Here is an 18,422-nt window from a genome sequence, read left to right on the forward strand (position 1 = left end):
CATAGTATTACCTTATAGTCAAATTTCGGACGACATATGATGTTTTTTAGACCAAAAAATGATTTTGAAAAAAAATGTCAAATTTTGGACGACATAGTATAGTATGATGTTTTTCAAATTTTGGACCAAATTTTTTTTTTCTCAAAAGCTGCCACATTTGGATGATATAGCATAGTACTACGTTATAGTCAAATTTCGGACGACATATGACGCTTTTTAGACCCAAAAAATGATTTTGAAAAAAAATAAAAATTTTGGACGACATAGTATAGTATGATGTTTTTCAAATTTTGGACCAAATTTATTTTTTCTCAAAAGCTGCCACATTTGGATGATATAGCATAGTATTACCTAATAGTCAAATTTCGGACGACATATGACGCTTTTAAGACCAAAAAATGATTTTGAAAAAAAAATGAAAAATTTGGACGACATAGTATAGTATGATCCATCCATCCATCCATTTTCCACCGCTTATCCGGGGCCGGGTCGCGGGGGCAGCAGTCTGAGAAGGGACGCCCAGACCTCCCTCTCGCAGGACACTTCCTCCAGCTCTTCCGGGGGGACCCCAAGGCGTTCCCAGGCCAGCCGGGTGACGTAGTCACTCCAGCGTGTCCTGGGTCTTCCTCTGGGTCTCCTCACGGTGGGACATGCCCGGAGCACCTCCCGAGGGAGGCGTCCAGGGGGCATCCGATTCAGATGCCCGAGCCACCTCAGCTGGCTCCTCTCGATGTGGAGGAGCAGCGGCTCTACTCCGAGCTCCTCCCGGGTGACAGAGCTCCTCACCCTATCTCTAAGGGAGCGCTCCGCCACCCTGCGGAGAAAACTCATTTCAGCCGCTTGTATCCGGGATCTTGTTCTTTCGGTCATAACCCAAAGCTCATGACCATAGGTGAGGGTAGGAACGTAGATTGACCGGTAAATCGAGAGCTTTGCCTTTCGGCTCAGCTCCTTCTTCACCACAGCGGACCGATACAACGACCGCATTACTGCGGCCGCTGCACCGATCCGCCTGTCAATCTCACGCTCCATCCTTCCCTCACTCGTGAACAAGACCCCAAGATACTTAAACTCCTCCACCTGAGGCAGGATCTCTCCACTGACCCGGAGGGAGCAAGCCACCTTTTTCCGGTCGAGAACCATGGCCTCGGACTTAGAGGTGCTAATTCTCATCCCCGCCGCTTCACACTCGGCTGCAAACCGCCCCAGCGCATTCTGGAGTTCCTGGTTCGTAGGAGCCATCAAGACCACATCATCTGCAAAGAGCAGAGATGGAATCCAACCGCTCCCGAACTGGACCCCTTCCGGCCCCCGGCTGTGCCTAGAAATTCTGTCCATAAAAATAATGAACAGAACCGGTGACAAAGGGCAGCCCTGCCGGAGTCCGACATGCACTGGGAACAAGTCTGACTTACTGCCGGCGATGCGAACCAAGCTCCTGCTCCGGTCGTACAGGGACCGCACGGCCCTTAGCAAAGGGCCCCCGACCCCATACTCCCGGAGCACCCCCCACAGAATGCCACGAGGGACACGGTCGAAAGCCTTCTCCAAGTCCACAAAACACATGTGGACTGGTTGAGCAAACTCCCATGAACCCTCGAGCACCCTGCGAAGGGTATAGAGCTGGTCCAGTGTTCCACGGCCAGGACGAAAGCCGCATTGTTCCTCTTGAATCCGAGGTTCGACTATCGGCCGAACTCTCCTCTCCAGTACCCTGGAATAGACTTTCCCCGGGAGGCTGAGGAGTGTGATCCCCCGATAGTTGGAACACACCCTCCGATCCCCCTTTTTAAAAAGAGGGACCACCACCCCGGTCTGCCATTCCAGAGGCACTGTCCCCAACCGCCACGCAATGCTGCAGAGACGTGTCAACCAGGACAGCCCTACAGCATCCAGAGACTTAAGGTACTCAGGTCGGATCTCATCCACTCCCGGTGCCTTGCCACTGGGCAGCTTTCTAACCACCTCAGTGACTTCAGCTTGGGTAATGGGTGAGTCGACCCCTGAGTCCCCAGCCTCTGCTTCCTCTGGGGAATGCGTGTCAGTGGGATTGAGGAGATCCTCGAAGTATTCCTTCCACCGCCCAACGATGTCCCCAGTCGAGATCAACAGCTCCCCACCCCCACTGTAGACAGTGTTGGCGGAGTACTGCTTCCCCCTCCTGAGGCGCCGGACAGTTTGCCAGAATCTCTTCGAGGCCGACCGGTAGTCCTCCTCCATGGCCTCCCCGAACTTTTCCCAGTCCCGAGTTTTTGCTTCTGCGACTGCTCGGGCCGCCGTCCGCTTGGTCTGTCGGTACCTGTCAGCTGCCTCAGGAGTCCCTCGAACCAACCAGGCTCGATAGGACTCCTTCTTCAGCTTGACAGCATCCCTTACTTCCGGCGTCCACCACCGGGTTCGGGGATTGCCGCCACGACAGGCACCGGAGACCTTACGGCCGCAGCTTCGAACAGCCGCGTCCACAATGGAAGTGGAGAACATGGTCCACTCTGACTCAATATCTCCAGCTTCCCTCGGGATCTGGTCAAAGCTCTCCCGGAGGTGGGAGTTGAAGACCTCCCTGACAGGTGATTCCGCCAGGCGTTCCCAACAGACCCTCACAACACGCTTGGGCCTGCCAAGTCTGTCCAGCTTCCTCCCCCGCCAGCGGATCCAACTCACCACCAGGTGGTGATCGGTTGACAGCTCAGCCCCTCTCTTCACCCGAGTGTCCAAGACATGCGGTCGGAGGCCAGATGACACGACCACAAAGTCGATCATTGACCTCCGGCCTAGGGTGTCCTGGTGCCACGTGCACTGATGGACACCCTTATGCTTGAACATGGTGTTTGTTATGGACAAACCATGACTAGCACAGAAGTCCAATAACAAAACACCACTCGGGTTCAGATCGGGGAGGCCATTCCTCCCAATCACGCCCCTCCAGGTCACACTGTCATTACCCACGTGAGCATTGAAGTCTCCCAACAGAACTACGGAGTCCCCGGTTGGAGCACTTTCCAGTACGCCTTCCAGGGACTCCAAAAAGGCCGGGTACTCCGCACTGCTGTTCGGCCCGTAAGCCGAAACAACAGTGAGAGACCTACCCCCCACCCGAAGGCGGAGGGACGCGACCCTTTCGCTCTGCGGGGAGAACTCCAACACATGGCGGCTGAGCTGGGGAGCTATAAGCAAGCCCACACCAGCCCGCCGCCTCTCACCTTGGGCAACTCCAGAGTAGTAGAGAGTCCAGCCTCTCTCAAGGAGTTGGGTTCCAGAGCCCAGACTGTGCGTGGAGGTGAGCCCGACTATTTCTAGTCGGTATCGCTCCACCTCCCGCACAAGTTCAGGCTCCTTCCCCCCCAGCGAGGTGACATTCCATGTCCCCATAGCTAGGATTGTTGTCCCGCGATTGGGCCGTCGGGGCCCCCGCCCACGACTGCCACCCATATCACATTGCACCGGCCCCTTATGGCCCTTCATGTGGGTGGTGGGCCCACTTGAAAGGGCGCCCACGTCGCTCTTTCGGGCTGAGCCCGGCCGGGTCTCGTGGGCAAAGACCCGGCCACCAGGCGCTCGCCTGCGAGCCCCCCTCCCGGGCCTGGCTCCAGGATGGGGCCCCGGTAACGCCAGTCCGGGCGACGTACTCGTCTTGATGTAATTTCTTCTCATAAGGGGGTAAGTGAACTGCTCTTCGTCTGATCCGTCACCTAGGACCTGTTTGCCTTGGGAGACCCTACCAGGGGCATTAAGCCCCGGACAACGTAGCTCCTGGGATCATACGGATACTCAAACCCCTCCACCACGATAAGGTGCCAGTTCAAGGAGGGGGTATAGTATGATGTTTTTTTAGTATGTATGTTTTTTCAAATTTTGGACCAAATTTTTTTTTTCTCAAAAGCTGTCACATTTGGATGATATAGCATAGTATTACGTTATAGTCAAATTTCGGACGACATATGACGCTTTTTAGACCAAAAAAATGATTTTGAAAAAAAATGTCAAATTTTGGACGACATTGTGTAGTATGACGTACTACATAGTATAGTAAGACGTTTTTGTCTCATTTGGACCAAAAAAAACGTTTTTCAAAAAAATTTACAGATTTTGGACGACAGTATAGTATGTCGTTTTTGTCAAATTTTGGACCAAATTTTTTTCCCCAAAAATTGTCACATTTTGGACGACATAGTGTAGTATGACGTTCTACATAGTATAGTATGTCGTTTTTGTCAAATTTTGGACCAAAGTTTTTTTTCCAGAAAATGGTCACATTTTCAACGACATAGTATAGTATGACGTACTACATAGTATAGTATGACGTTTTTGTTAAGTTTTGGACCAAAAAAATGTTTTTCAAAAAAATTGTCCGATTTTGGACGACATAGTATAGTATGTCGTTTTTGTCAAATTTTGGACCAAAGTTTTTTTTCCAGAAAATGGTCACATTTTGAATGACATAGTATAGTATGACGTACTACATAGTATAGTATGACGTTTTTGTAAAGCTTTGGACCAAAAAAATCTTTTTCAAAAAAATTGTCCGATTTTGGACGACATAGTATATAGTATGTCGTTTTTGTCAAATTTTGGACCAAATTTCTTTTTCAAAAAATGGTCACATTTTGGATGACATAGTATACTATGACGTACTACATAGTATAGTATGACGTTTTTGTTAAGTTTTGAACCAAAAAAATGCTTTTCAAAAAAATCGTCTGATTTTGGATGACATACTATACCAGGGGTCACCAACGTGGTGCCCACGGGCACCTGGTAGCCCGCAGGTAGCCAATACGGTGCCCACGGGCTCACTTCACTTCACCTCACTTGCATGTATCCGTATGATCGCTCAGTAAAATATCTTTGATATTGTTCATAAAAACTGGTAATCGTTAGGAGTAAGCACTGGAATGAATGTGTATGCAGTTGAATGCATATTATTAATCATTTAAATGGTAAACAAACAAAAAAATATTATATGGTAGCCCTCCATATTATTTTTTACCCTTCAGGTAGCTCTCTGTCTCAAAAAGGTTGGTGACCCCTGTACTATACTATGACGTTTTTGATCATTTTTGGACAACATACTATACTATGACATTTTTGACAGATTTTTGGACAACATACTTTACTATGACGTTTTTGACCATTTTTGGACGACATACTATACTATGACGTTTTTGACCATTTTTGGATGACATACTATACCATGACGTTTTTGACCATTTTTCAAATTCAAAGTCAAAGTCAGCTTTATTGCCAATTTTTCACATGTACCAGACATACAAGGTTTCTCATTCGTCTGCGGTGAAAGTTAAAGTGCACTGGCACACAGATGGACAGACGTCCCTAATACTGAACTAAAGAACCTAAATTAAACATATGAAATATAAAATATACAACAAATAAGAAATTAAAAAAAAAGTAAAAAATAAAAGTAAAAATACAAAAGTGCAAAAAGTGGCAGATGTAATGGTAGTGGCAGTTCGAGGTACGTTATGTGCTGTAGATGTAAAATTGTAACTAGCAGTCAGAAGAAAAATATAACAGTATAAACAGTGTGATAAACTGTATGTAAATAAATAAGAATAACAGCCAGAAAAGTATAAACATTATAGACAGTGTGGTAAATAAGTAAAATAACAACCAGTATAAACAGTGTAACAAACAGTGTGTGTGTGTGTGTGTGTGTGTGTGTGTGCAGGAGGGAGTTCAGCTTCCTGACAGCCTGAGGGATGTGGCTGGGGGGAGGAAGGGGAGAGAATTTAGCTTCCTGACAGCTTGGTGGATGAAGGTTTTTGTGAGTCTGGTGGAGCGGGCATGGAGGCTCCTGTACCTTCTTCCAGACGGCAGGAGCGTGAACAGACTGTGAGCAGGGTGACTGGCATCGCTCACAATCGAGATGGCTTTACAGGTGAGGCGGGTAGAGTATATGTCTTGTAGGGAGGGGAGTAGGGCACCAATGATTTTTCCAGCTGTATTCACTATGCGTTGTAGTGATCTCCTACTGTACTCAGTACAGCTCCCGCCCCACACAGTGATGCAGCTGGACAGGATGCTTTTGATGGTGCCCCTGTAGAATGAGCACAAGATGGTAGGGGGAGCTTTCGCTCGCTTGAGTTTGCGCAGGAAGTAGAGGCGCCGCTGGGCTTTCTTTGCCAGTGATGCAGTGTTGGTGGTCCAGGAGAGGTCCTCGCTGATGTACACCCCGAGGAATTTGATGCTTGTCACTCTCTCCACAGCAGTGCCATTGATGGACAGTGGTGGGTGCACAGTGTGGCCTCTCCGGAAGTCAACAACAATCTCCTTAGTTTGACTGACATTCAGCAGGAGGTTGTTGTCTCTGCACCACGTGGTCAGAAGGTCGACCTCCTTTTGGACGACATACTATACTATGACGTTTTTGCAAATTTTTTGATGACATACTATACTATGACGTTTTTGACCAATTTTGAACGACATACTATACTATGACGTTTTTGACCAATTTTGACCATTTTACGACGACGTACTATAGTATGATGCTTTTGATCATTTTTGGACGACATACATAACTATGACGCTTTTGACCAATTTTGAACGACATACTATAATATGACGTTTTTGACCAATTTTGACAATTTTTGGAAGACATACTATATGTATATAGTATATGGCGTTTCTGACCATTTTTGGACAACATACTATACTATGACATTTTGAATCACTTTTGGACGACATACTATACTATGACGTTTTTGACCATTTTTGGACGACATACTATACTATGACGTTTTTGACCATTTTTGGATGACATACTATACTATGACGTTTTTGACCATTTTTGGATGACATACTATACTATGACGTTTTTGACCATTTTTGGATGACATACTATACTATGACGTTTTTGACCATTTTTGAACGACATACTATACTATGATGTTTTTGACCAATTTTGACCATTTTTGGAAGACATACTATCCTATGACGTTTTTTTTTAATTTTGGAATACATACTATACTGTTACGTTTTTTTGACCATTTTTGGATGACATACTATACTATGACGTTTCTGACCAATTTTGACCATTTTACGACGACATACTATACTATGACACTTTTGGTCAAATTTTGGACCACATACTATACTATGACGTTTTTGTCAAATTTTGGACCACATACTATACTATGACTTTTTCTCTCTTTTTTTGACATCTTAATTGTTAAAAAAAAAATCATTATGATGATTAAATAAATTATGAAGCTTAAACCTGAGGTTGAGAATCACTCCTTAATGCTAATTAATATTTTAACGTTTACTTTTCACTGAAATTCAACCAGAAAAGTAGGACGCCCGGTGCACCATGTCGTCGTCCGTATATGAGATGTATTTCGGTTACACTACCAAAGGAGACGGGATATAACCTCTGTTACAGTTGCACACTTTTATGTGCAGGTTTAGTCTAATCGGGATCCCCATTAGCTGCTGCTAAGCCACAGCTATTCTTCCACATAAAGTTATTTACAATTAAAAGAACAAAACACAGAAAGACCTTCCATGTGCTTCCAAAAAAAATATGTTGTGTGCAAGATGCGGGCATCGATGTTGTGTGCAAGATGCGGGCATCGATGTTGTGTGCAAGATGCGGGCATCGATCCCGTGTGCAAGATGCGGGCATCTATCCCAACAATTCCGCCAAAGTAAGCCCAAAGTAAGCCCAAAGTAAGCCCACATTAGCCAATCACGTTCCTTCCTGCGCTTCCGCATGGGCTTACTTTCAACCAATCACGTTCCTCCCTGAGCTTCCGCCTGGGCTTACTTTTGACCAATCACGTCCCTCCCTTCGGCAAAGTAAGCCCAGTTCGGTGTTTTTGCACTGGAGCTCGGTAAGAACATAGTGGAAATAATAGGGTTAAACTGGGTTTAAAAAATATCGCTAGATGTCCATTACAACAGTCAGGCACTTGTTGACATCGAGGTGATAGGACTTTTTGTGTTTTTCGGGTCAAAATAGTTTTCAGTTCCCACGGAGTCTGTGCACCCCCTCCTTTCATCCACCTCGGTCCGGACAGCATCGCTGCACCCCCCCGCTTGCTCAGTAACACAAATAGTGCCGCTAGACAATCGGGTCTGACCCAGTTGTTGCACCCCTCACCCCCGTTCGTGAGTCTGTCCGAGTCCGGGAGGGAGCGGGCGCAGCGCATGAGTCCTCAGTGATATTCCTGCACTGCTCCCCCGGTTATTAGGACCCCCATTAGCTGCTGCTAAGCCACAGCTATTCTTCCGTTCCGCATAAAGTAATTTACAATTAAAAGAACAAACATTACGACAACAACACTAAAAGACCGTACATGTACTTCCAAAAAAAATAAAATTGGAGGATGCGGGCATCGATCCCGCTACCTCTCGCATGCTAAGCGAGCGCTCTACCATCTGAGCTAATCCCCCTCTTAGAGCTAATGTTCGAGATGTACTACATATACAAACCACACGCGTATCGGAGACCGGAATGAATTTCAGTAGTATGGTAAGACTTCAAAAATAGTATTTACCATTCGTCACAATTATTTAGTTACACATGAACCCTCAGCTTCAAATGTATAGCTAGCAAATGCATGAAAACAATCACCAATATATTTTATGTTGGTTGTCGTCTGGCCATATTTGTGTATGGTCCATTGAGTTCAATCCACATTTCTAAATGAGAACACTCTAGCTGTCTGTATGTCTGTATTTACACATCGCTGCACGACAAACCTGTCCCAAACACAAAGTAAGTGCAAAACAGTTTTTATTTCACAGCTGTTTGTTTATTCAAAACTCAAATGGATGAGTGATCTCTAGATGTTTCACGTGGTCCAAAGAATTGCGTGTGCCAGAGCAGACGACAGCCAGTTTGCAAAACAGAAATAGCAGGGGAAGGACAACAAAAGACTCCCTTGGTTAAAACTGTCACAGATCTGTTAATACAGACTTTTGTTCCAAACTAACAAGTCTTTACTGCAAATTATAACTGGCTATAAAAAACATAATGAAAGCTGTCGTGTGAGAATAGTGTTTAGCTTCAGTGTGAGTGGCTGTTAACACCAAACTGCTACAATCTATCACCGTGTTTTCAGTCTGCGGTAAGATTGGATTGTGCAACATCAGACGATATCTTCACCCAAAAAAAAAAAGAAGATACATTTACAAAATATTCACTCATTCACTGTCAATGTTAAACATTCTCATGCTCAGATATGCTGCTGTCGAATAAAAAAATCAATAATCTGCAGAGCACTCGTCATAACACCGAGGTATTTCCTTCAGTGTTCCTTCACATGCCTTGAACACACTCAAATAACATACAAGGCCCTCGGATTTCAGTCCATGTACAGAAGGTTCTGCACCTACTCAGCCGCAGAAAGTTAATCTAAATTAAATATAAGTTGAATAAATAAGAAACTATTCATTTAAAAAAAATGACTTACATTTTCAGTAGCCGTGGGAGTGTCCTGATGGCACATTGGAGCAGCTATTTTCTGGGCTATAATCATTAGAAGCGCACCAAAGGCAACATAAATACCTCCATAACGAGCAAAAAAAAAAAAAAACATCTTTCTCTCGGAAACCAAAACATCGGTAATATTTACAGACTTTAAATTCACTGTTTCTCAATAGCAACCTTCAATGCTGGTTCCATTGCGTCATGCTGAAGTAACTGGGATATGTTGTAGATTACTGTTGTTGTTACTGTGTAAGTGGAGGAAGGGATTGAGCAGAAACTGGAGATGCAAAGACGCTGCGTTGATGTAGTGTGTCGACGGGCTGAGAAACGGACACATGAAAAAGAAAGATGAGAAAGAAACTGGAAAGGAACAGGGGACAATGAGAAGTATTTATAGAAAGCGTGCAAAGAGAGAGAGAGAGAGAGAGAGTAGAAAACAAATGAGGGTGAAAAGAAAACAGAAGAAAACAGACATGTTGGGAGTAAAGCGTCTAGTATTCATCCTGGTCCAGATGAGCTTGTTCTTCAAGTTCTTCATCTTCTGGAGGCGCAAAGCCTTCCTGAAATGAAGAAAAGAAAATATTTGTTTTATTTTTATGTCTCTCTGAATGAGTAAGAAGTCTAAATGTAATGCTAAAGTCAGCCTGTGTTATTGGTTCTCTAACACGATAACCTTTGTGATTTTTTTTCAAAATTGAACCGATAATGCATCATTTCGAACTCGTAATTGAACCCGTGCCTCTGTTGCGTAGAGAATGTCGATTATCTTGCTGAGGACGGGGCTGTTTTCGCTCTCGTGCTCCTGGCAGATCAGCTCGATGTCCCGTAGTTTGCTGAAGTAGAAGTCTCGCTCCTTCTCTAGTCCGTCTACGGTCAACTTCAACTCCATTAACTGAGAACAGAAGCAGGAAAAAAAATGTGTTTACACGGGTAATCCAAAACTACATACACAAATAAAAGTGCCTTTGCTTTGGTTTATACTAACAGAGAGAATAGGACCACAACTTGTTTAATACTTATACTTACTTTTTAGTGTAATAAGATCCTAATAATAATATGGTATACTATTTTTTACTCTGTCATATTATCTGCTGTAAAATGTGAATTTGATAATAATCTCAATTATATAGAAAAACCATTGATATGAGACAAGGGGTAAAAACATGTAAAGACAAACAGACAGGGATGCATTGATCACTAATGACACTGGATACTGGTCTGATATTGACTAATGTGGTTAGATCAGACATGTTTGACATATGGGACAAAATCCATAGAGCCAAGCTGTTCGATTCAATTCTATGTTCTATGTTTACACACTTATATAATATCATACTCATAACACAATACAGTGTTTCAGGCTTGCTACGGCAAAACAATTCATATGGATAAGAAGAATCCAGCTTGAATAATATATTATTAATATTTAATGTAAAAACTGATATTGGATCCAAGTTGGATTGGTGCACCACCCATGCAACTGTACCTGTTGATTTAGCTCCATGATCTCTGCATCACCTCCCCCATTTCTAGACAAAGATGGGTTCTTCCTCAAGGCTGGAGTGTTGTGTTGGACCCGCTGTGGTGTTGGCATGTTCTTAGGAACTGTCGGAGACGTCCTCTGCGGTCCTGAGTGGGTCAGAGATGGTGAGAGATGTTGAACATTTGGATCAAAACAGTGTCTTTTCCTGGCTCAGTAGCAAGTGTGGCGATGGATGTAGCACATTGTTGAGAGCTGATGATATCAGCTTGTAGCAGGATGTTGTGCCTTTGGTACGTTTATTTTTTTGTGAATAGATTGCAAATCATTTGTAAACAGAACATTTTAGATTTTAAAAAAAGAGCCAAATTTCCAATATACTCAAAGGCAAAACATGCCAACACGCGTTACTATTTTGAAATAAATGACCGTGTACAATCACACTGCTTGCCAGTGACTGTGTCACACAGCAGGCTTATGACACACTACAACTCAAAATTAATTTGTTTGCCATGATTTCCAAGCAGAAAGAGCAAGGCTGGTCAGGCTCTTGTTAGTAAAAGTAGATACACCTCCTCGTGTATCAGCACAAACTTTCAGAGAAGCTGCAGCAGGAGAACATAGTTGTCTAAGTTTTTCTTCAGGTCCTCTGGCATTGCCGATCGTGATGAATTAGAATCGGGGGGGAAGTTAAATGAGACTTTGTATGATCTGACCTGAAAGATCCAATCACTAGTGGACAGATTTGAGTGCGGCCTTTCACACCTGGCATTCAAATGCATCCTGGTTGTCTCTACTGCCAAAGTGATTTAGATCTTGCTTCCCCAACAGTGAATTGTGTTTCTGTCTGCATTTGCATATGTGGTAGTGTGTTAGTAATAGAAGCGTGGGGTTGTACCAGATAGTCTCCCATTATCAACACCGACTTCACTGTTTCCTTGAACCAACCTGGGACGTCAACAATCCCCTCCATTGATAATGTGGCTCATGGAAATGGCAGCAGCTCAGAGGATGTGAGATTAAGAGGTGGCTTTGATGCATCCAGTGGATAGATTTGCATTCATACAAAAATAATAGAGGCTAAATGCATCCCAAACCACCTCAGAATGTGTGGGGTTTTTTTTTGCATCAGATCTGAAGACGCATTCAGGACACATTACAAAGCCGGGTGCATCGTGGTACAGTTTGGTTTGGTACGGTACGGTGCGGTGTGGTACGGTGAAGCCTTGGGTCAGGCCTGCGTTTCGACTGAAAACAGTATCAGCGAGAATACATAGCGTGACAACGTGCCGGTGCGACGACAAACGTTAGACGCTTACAATTATTTTGTCGGCTGTCGAAGGCGAAAACTTGGGGACCGAATTCCAGACGGACAGCGACTCCAAACCTGTGACTAATTCCAGTCCATTTAGCCGTCGCTCCAAAGTAGAGCTGCAACTAACTATTATTTTCGTAATCGATTAATCTGTCGATTATTTTCTCGATAAATCGATGAATCGGTTGGTCCTTAAAATGTCAGAAAAATGTTCTAAAAAACATCGAACCTGGAAAATGACAAACCTGGGAATGACGATGTTCTTGAATGTTTTGTTTTGTCCACAAACCAAAATGCTTCAGTGTTAATGATTTCTTTATGTGAAGCAAAGAAACGATAATGTGAAAATATTCACATTTAAGAAGCCAAAACAATCACAATGAAAAAAGCTTCAAACCCACTATCGATTATCAAAATAGTTGAAGATTAATTTAGTAATCGATTAATAATCGAATCATCGATTCATCGTGTCAGCTCTACTCCAAAGCTCCGTAGCCAATCAGCAGGCAGCTCCCAAAGCCCATGGTCAGAATCACAAACAAAAAAAACACGGCGCAAAAAAAACAAATCAGGGAGCGCAAACGCAAAAGTGCTGTTTGAAAATATTGATAGAAATCTAATTCCATAGTCCAGCTCCACCTGTACCGTATCATACCACTATTCTGGTACCCAAAGGGAAGCATACTGGTTATTTTGGTACTAATCCGAATAGAAACTTAAAAAAAAAAAACGTACCGTACTGAACCAAAACGAACGCGGCTTAAGACGCCTTCACACTGTACTTCAAGCGGTCCACTCGTGACTGTAACACTCAGGACAGATGTTTATGCCAGTTCTGAACAGGTTCTCATATTAAAGCATATCCACTTGCTTGTGAATGCTGGGCAGTGAGATGGACCTAAGAAGACAGCAATTACTATGACTCGTGCTGCTCGCACCACTTGCTTGCAGGGAGCGCCGTCGAGCCATCCAAAGCTCAGCAAGACCGTGCAGCAAAGGCAAAACTGTTTGGTTTACCTGGGTTTCTCTTTGGTTTGTGGATAAAGTGATCACCTGGGTTGGGGGCGGGGGCCATGTCCTGTCCCTGTCTGGCTAGCAAAGGGTCGTACTCCTTCCCATCATAGTTGGCATCGAAGAACTTCTTGAACCACTGCACAAACTCAAAGTTGTCCTGGAACTTCCCTTTTACAAGCTTTTCTACGGGAATGATCTGGAGAATGTAAACAGGAAATGGTTGAACAGCTGAGACAACGGGCACATATGCAACAATATGGTAACGAAAGGATTCTGACTTTGTCAACACTCATCCTTTTAAAAGCTGCCTGAAGAACTTTGAAGTTGTGTATAGACTCGTGCTCCAACTTGGCTTGAAATTTGACCTTCTTCAGAAGGATGCAACCTGGAAACAACATGTCCATGAACTGGCAATATGCTGCTCCTGGAGGAGACAAAGACAAAGGTGTTTGTTTTTGTGGACTCGTTTGATTTGTAGAAGGTTTAGTAGAAGACAAACTCGCAAACTCTTTACCTGAACAGAGCTGTTCAATTTTGGTGTAGGTGAGTTGCAAGGAATCGTTGACCCATGCCAGCATGTCATGTCGGCTGAGGTTGTCAATGGACACCGATGTGGCGTACACATTCACTGCCATCCCCTACCTGAAACCAAGAGCAGAGGGAAGAAATAAACAAGGTTGTTTTTTCTGGAAACTTAGGTCAAAGGCCAAATAAACTTAAGTTTAAAAATGACAAGGTCGAACAAGATCACAATCGATGGTTCGCAAAATGTTGAAAAATGTTTCCCAAACCTGGAAAGGATGATGCTCTCAAGTGTGCTGTTTGGTCCACAGAACAAACATAGTCAAGTTTTAACTATGTTAACCCAGAAAACTTCAAAAATAATTGCAATTAGAGCTTCATTTAAAGTCATAACCAGCGATTTCAGCCTGTTTTTGGCTTCTTTAGTCGAAAGTGTTAATCTACACGTGTGTTGTAGACATAATCCTCGGCACATAAGCCTGAAATATCCCCACGTTTATGAGCATCAATAGTCTGTGTGAGTGTATGTGGTCACGTTTAATTTCCTGGACTCTTAACACCGATGACATTATTCCCTGCAGAGGAAAATGGACACTGACCCAGGCAAAGGTGCTGACTTCTGAATGACTTGTGTTTTACCTGCAAAAGTGCACTAGACTGATTTCTACAGCAGCATGAAGCCTGGCAAAGCTTGCAATAACATGATTATTACCTACAAGAGCAACAATAAATCAGTTTATTGGAATAAAAGCAGGCAGACACAGCACTGTGGGGTGATACAGCATGGGTGCAGCTTCTAATAAAGGTGTGTTATTTTTATTATGACGGTAAAAAAGAGGATATTCTATCCCCCCCCCAAAATAAGAAAAACAGTCGGGCCTTTCAGTGAGCTTCTGGTGTAATGACTGCAGCAAAATCCCGAGTGCTGCTGAAGTGGGCGCAGGGAGAAACGGGGCGGGGGTTCTGACATCTCCAGCCTGCGCTGAGAACAATAAATGAGCCCTTTTCAGTGTCAGGGAGCCTCCTGCTTTAAAAAGCCGCAGACCGCAGCGCCTGTATCTTCCTGCGGCCCCCTCTACAGGCCTCCACACACACCTCAGCGCAGCCAGTGCACGGGAAATAATCCCACACTCGGTCCAAGACGCAGCGGGAAGAGAGCAGTGATTTCTCATGTACTTACAGTGTCGAGGAGAGTCCGCTGCTTCTTGTTGTTGTTATTGTTGTTATTGTTGTTGTTGTTGTTCTTGAGTGTGTTCCTGTGTCAGGCTCCACTCGCGTCGTCGTTGTTGTCAGACCGTGCGGCAGCAGCGCTGTTCACTCTGGCTTGTTCGCTTGGTAACGGGCCGCCTCGTCTGTCTGGAGCATGGATGTATTGTAAGAGCTGGATAGAGAGCACCGCCCCCTCTGCCGTCAAGACAATTTACTCATGGTGGCCACTTCTGGGTACTGCAACAAAAAATACACCGGGCCCAAAAAGCAATTTTCCCCATTCACCACAATAGTAAAATAAACGCCTTGTAAACGTGTCCACAGGACACCTCCAGACATGGACATAGGCTTTGATAGCTCTTTATATTCTTTATTTTTTAATTCATGTACTTTCATGTTTATGAAACCTTCCTAAAGGCCATACAAAGCGAATAAAAATAGTATTTCCCTGAGTGACGTCACAGCTGTGTACGAGCACATCAAAGCGCGGTCACGTGGCGTCTCGGGAACGGCGCTACTGTCAGTGAACCGTTCATATGAAAACTTTATGAGAAATGTTGAATAAATGGAAGCAATTTTAAAATATTACGTCAAAGCAGGTTTTAGTTATTTATTCGTCGCTCATTAGCATTTATTTTCAAACGTATTATCCACGTTTTAACGATTCATTTAGGAGAGGAGGCTGACATCGTGATAAAAAAATATACATAAATATAAACGCACTTTTAACACGTTGTTATTGTTCCTAGTAATATGATCATGTCAGAGTCTGCAGGTCTTCTGTCCTGACTTTATTTTAATAGTTCATGATTATTATATTCACCATAATAGTAATTATAACGATAAGTTAGCTTAATTAAACCACCTATTCAAAAACATGGTTGATATGCAATGGAATTGTTTTTTTGTTTTTTTTAATCATCATAAAAGTAAGTAATGTTGTCATTATTTTCTTGGACAATAATATAGTTTAAAGCGGAACTAGACCGGAAGTTCCTATTATCGCTGGGTTTTTTTTTGGTGTGTATCTGCGTCATTACCTTGTTTATGAAGCCTGACGGTTCGAAACAAACAGTTCAGCCATTGCTGAGAACGTTGTGTTTTATTGTAATCTCGGGGCTCAACGAGATCACTGAAAATCCCGTAATAGTTACGTAAGCAGCGGTTCTCCTGAACAACCGATCGTCCTGCTCCGGGCGGTAGTCCGGGCACATCCGGTTACGTACATTGAACCGCAGAAGAAGAATAACGTCCGTTGTGGAGGTGTTTCACGAGCAACAGTGTCTTCTGACTCTGGATCTGACTCCGGTTTAAAGTCATCAAAGGGACTGCGGCGGGGAGTCGTGACGAAGCTATTTTTAAACACTTTTAAAACAATGTTTTGATAATGAGGAGCAGTGCATCCGCCGTTCCAGAGGGGGGCGCTGCGCTTCTGAGAACGGATGTGCTGGATAGTACTGGCCAATCACAAGACTCTGTCTTCTGGGGGTGAAAGTTCACTCTGAAACATCGCGGCTGAAAAACACTGTCAGAAAAGAGGATTTCTATCAGCTGTTTTACAGAAACTAGGAGGTTTTTGACCATAAAAACAAGTTAATATATGTAAGTAGACCTCCATAACTAACATTTATGTGCAACAGGACCACTCTATGTGACCTTTAAAACCGAAGCTAACGTGCATCGGTATTCATGAAATCCACTTGCGCGTCACGTGAGGAACGTACTCCCATCATGCCTTTCGCGCCGAGCAAGTCGAGAACGCGGACGGCCAGCAGGAGCAGGCAAAGAACAGAAACGGGACTTTGGCCTGTTCCAACTGAAAGGCACATGCATAATGTGGCTGTTTTGGAATTAAACTACTGCTGTTACTGCTGCTGAGAATTTAGTGAAAAAGATCAAAATAAAAACAGGGTTAGATTTTCAAGACATCTATGGCTATTTGCATACTGTTAATCAAAAAAATCCATATAATTTCAGTGAAATTTCAAATTAAAAGTCCCACATTTGCACTTTTTTTTGTAACTGAGAACATTATTTTATAAAACATTTTTAAGTTCCATTTAAAAACAAAGCTGTGTTTAGGACATCTATGACTAGACTATGACTTCACACATCCTGAACACAACCTAGTCAGTCTTGTCCAGAACTGACGGAAATGTGCTAATATGATTTCTCTAAAACTGTAATCTGTAAATATGTCCGTGCACAGTTCCTTGTTCCTGAGTAAATGCAGTAGTCAAACTTGCCAGCTGGTGATTTCCTTGTGATTTTATTTGCACTCAAATCATGTGATAAAGAGCTGCAGGGAAGGGAACAAAAAAAAAAAAGGAGATAAAAGTAAATCAATGTGACGACACATTGTTCAGCACCAGTGCACATGTGGAAAGAGGAAGACACAACAACCTTCAGTGGAGTTTCTACAAGTGAAATATGTCCAGTAAAGAAAAAAAAAAAAGTACCTTTACCGTCGCAGGTCTTAACGTGAGCTAAATTTTGTGTGCTTTCCTGCAAAAACAAAAACATACAACTAAGACAGTCATTCACAAGATGGATTATATTCAGAAAAACAATACAGTAGTTGTAGAACTTAACAAAAAAACAGCATGGACCCCCCCCTCCTCCTCCTCCTGAAGAAAGAGTATGGATTAATTCAAGGTCAGTACCAATAGTAATGACGATCACTCCGCCTTCTCTATGCGTCACAGTGGTTATGCTACATCAGAAGTGTCGGGCAGAGGAACGCTGCACTTTCAGAACACACGGGTGAGTTTCGGGGTGAAAAAGGCAGTTTAGGTGAGACTTTTCTTTTGCTCGTCATCCTCGTGCACAGTACACACAACATTCACATTCATTGGGGGTGGATCAGAAGTCTATTCTATAAATCTGTAAACATGATCTGACAACGATGAACTAATGTTCAATTTTCTCTTTTGGGGGGGGGGCAGTGATATTGAAGGGAAATAGCTCAAATATGAAGTAGAAAAAAAATGATAAATATACACACTTAAATGCATTATTAAATGGTCGTTACATTTTAACGTCGTGCCGACACCGTTGTCATTTATAACATTTCATTCATCCATGAATCGCAGTTAAAAACACATTTGTGACATGAAATCATGTATAAAAAAAGGCATCTAAATAGTACATGATACAAGTGCAAAAATCATATTTTACAGTGAGGTAAAACAGTCATATTCCTAAATTGTATTAGTAAGGTACAGTATTTCTCCTCCAATCGCCAAAGTCATTTATGGGCAAGTTATTGTTACTTTTCAGCTTGTTTTCAGTTTTCAGTTTAATGTTTTATAGCCCAAAACAACTCTGCTGAGTTCAAAATGAAAACAGGACTCAGTTACCCCCCACTAATTATTATAAGCTTCCAGAACAATAACAATAATAATAATAAAAAAAAATACAAGTTGTCTTGC

At 43.3% G+C, this 18,422-nt stretch overlaps 1 protein-coding gene across 2 annotated transcripts; it reads right to left on the reverse strand.

Moving 5' to 3' along the window:
* Positions 1-9,857: 9,857 nt before the first annotated feature.
* On the reverse strand, positions 9,858-13,895 carry mapre3a (microtubule-associated protein, RP/EB family, member 3a; the record flags this gene model as incomplete). 2 transcript variants are annotated; one of them, XM_083903172.1, is made up of 6 exons in its annotated part: positions 9,858-10,011; positions 10,191-10,343; positions 10,938-11,080; positions 13,300-13,456; positions 13,539-13,684; positions 13,775-13,895. In XM_083903172.1, 6 exons carry the CDS (start codon positions 13,893-13,895, stop codon positions 9,943-9,945), a joined length of 789 nt encoding a protein of 262 aa, XP_083759298.1. In that variant the 3' UTR covers positions 9,858-9,942. The 2 variants fall into 2 exon arrangements, with proteins under 2 accessions (XP_083759298.1, XP_083759297.1); XM_083903171.1 differs by having other exon boundaries at positions 13,264-13,456.
* Positions 13,896-18,422: the final 4,527 nt, after the last annotated feature.

This window comes from Microchirus variegatus (assembly GCF_963457635.1).
Source record: "Microchirus variegatus genome assembly, chromosome: 2".
NCBI classification, from domain to species: domain Eukaryota; kingdom Metazoa; phylum Chordata; class Actinopteri; order Pleuronectiformes; family Soleidae; genus Microchirus; species Microchirus variegatus.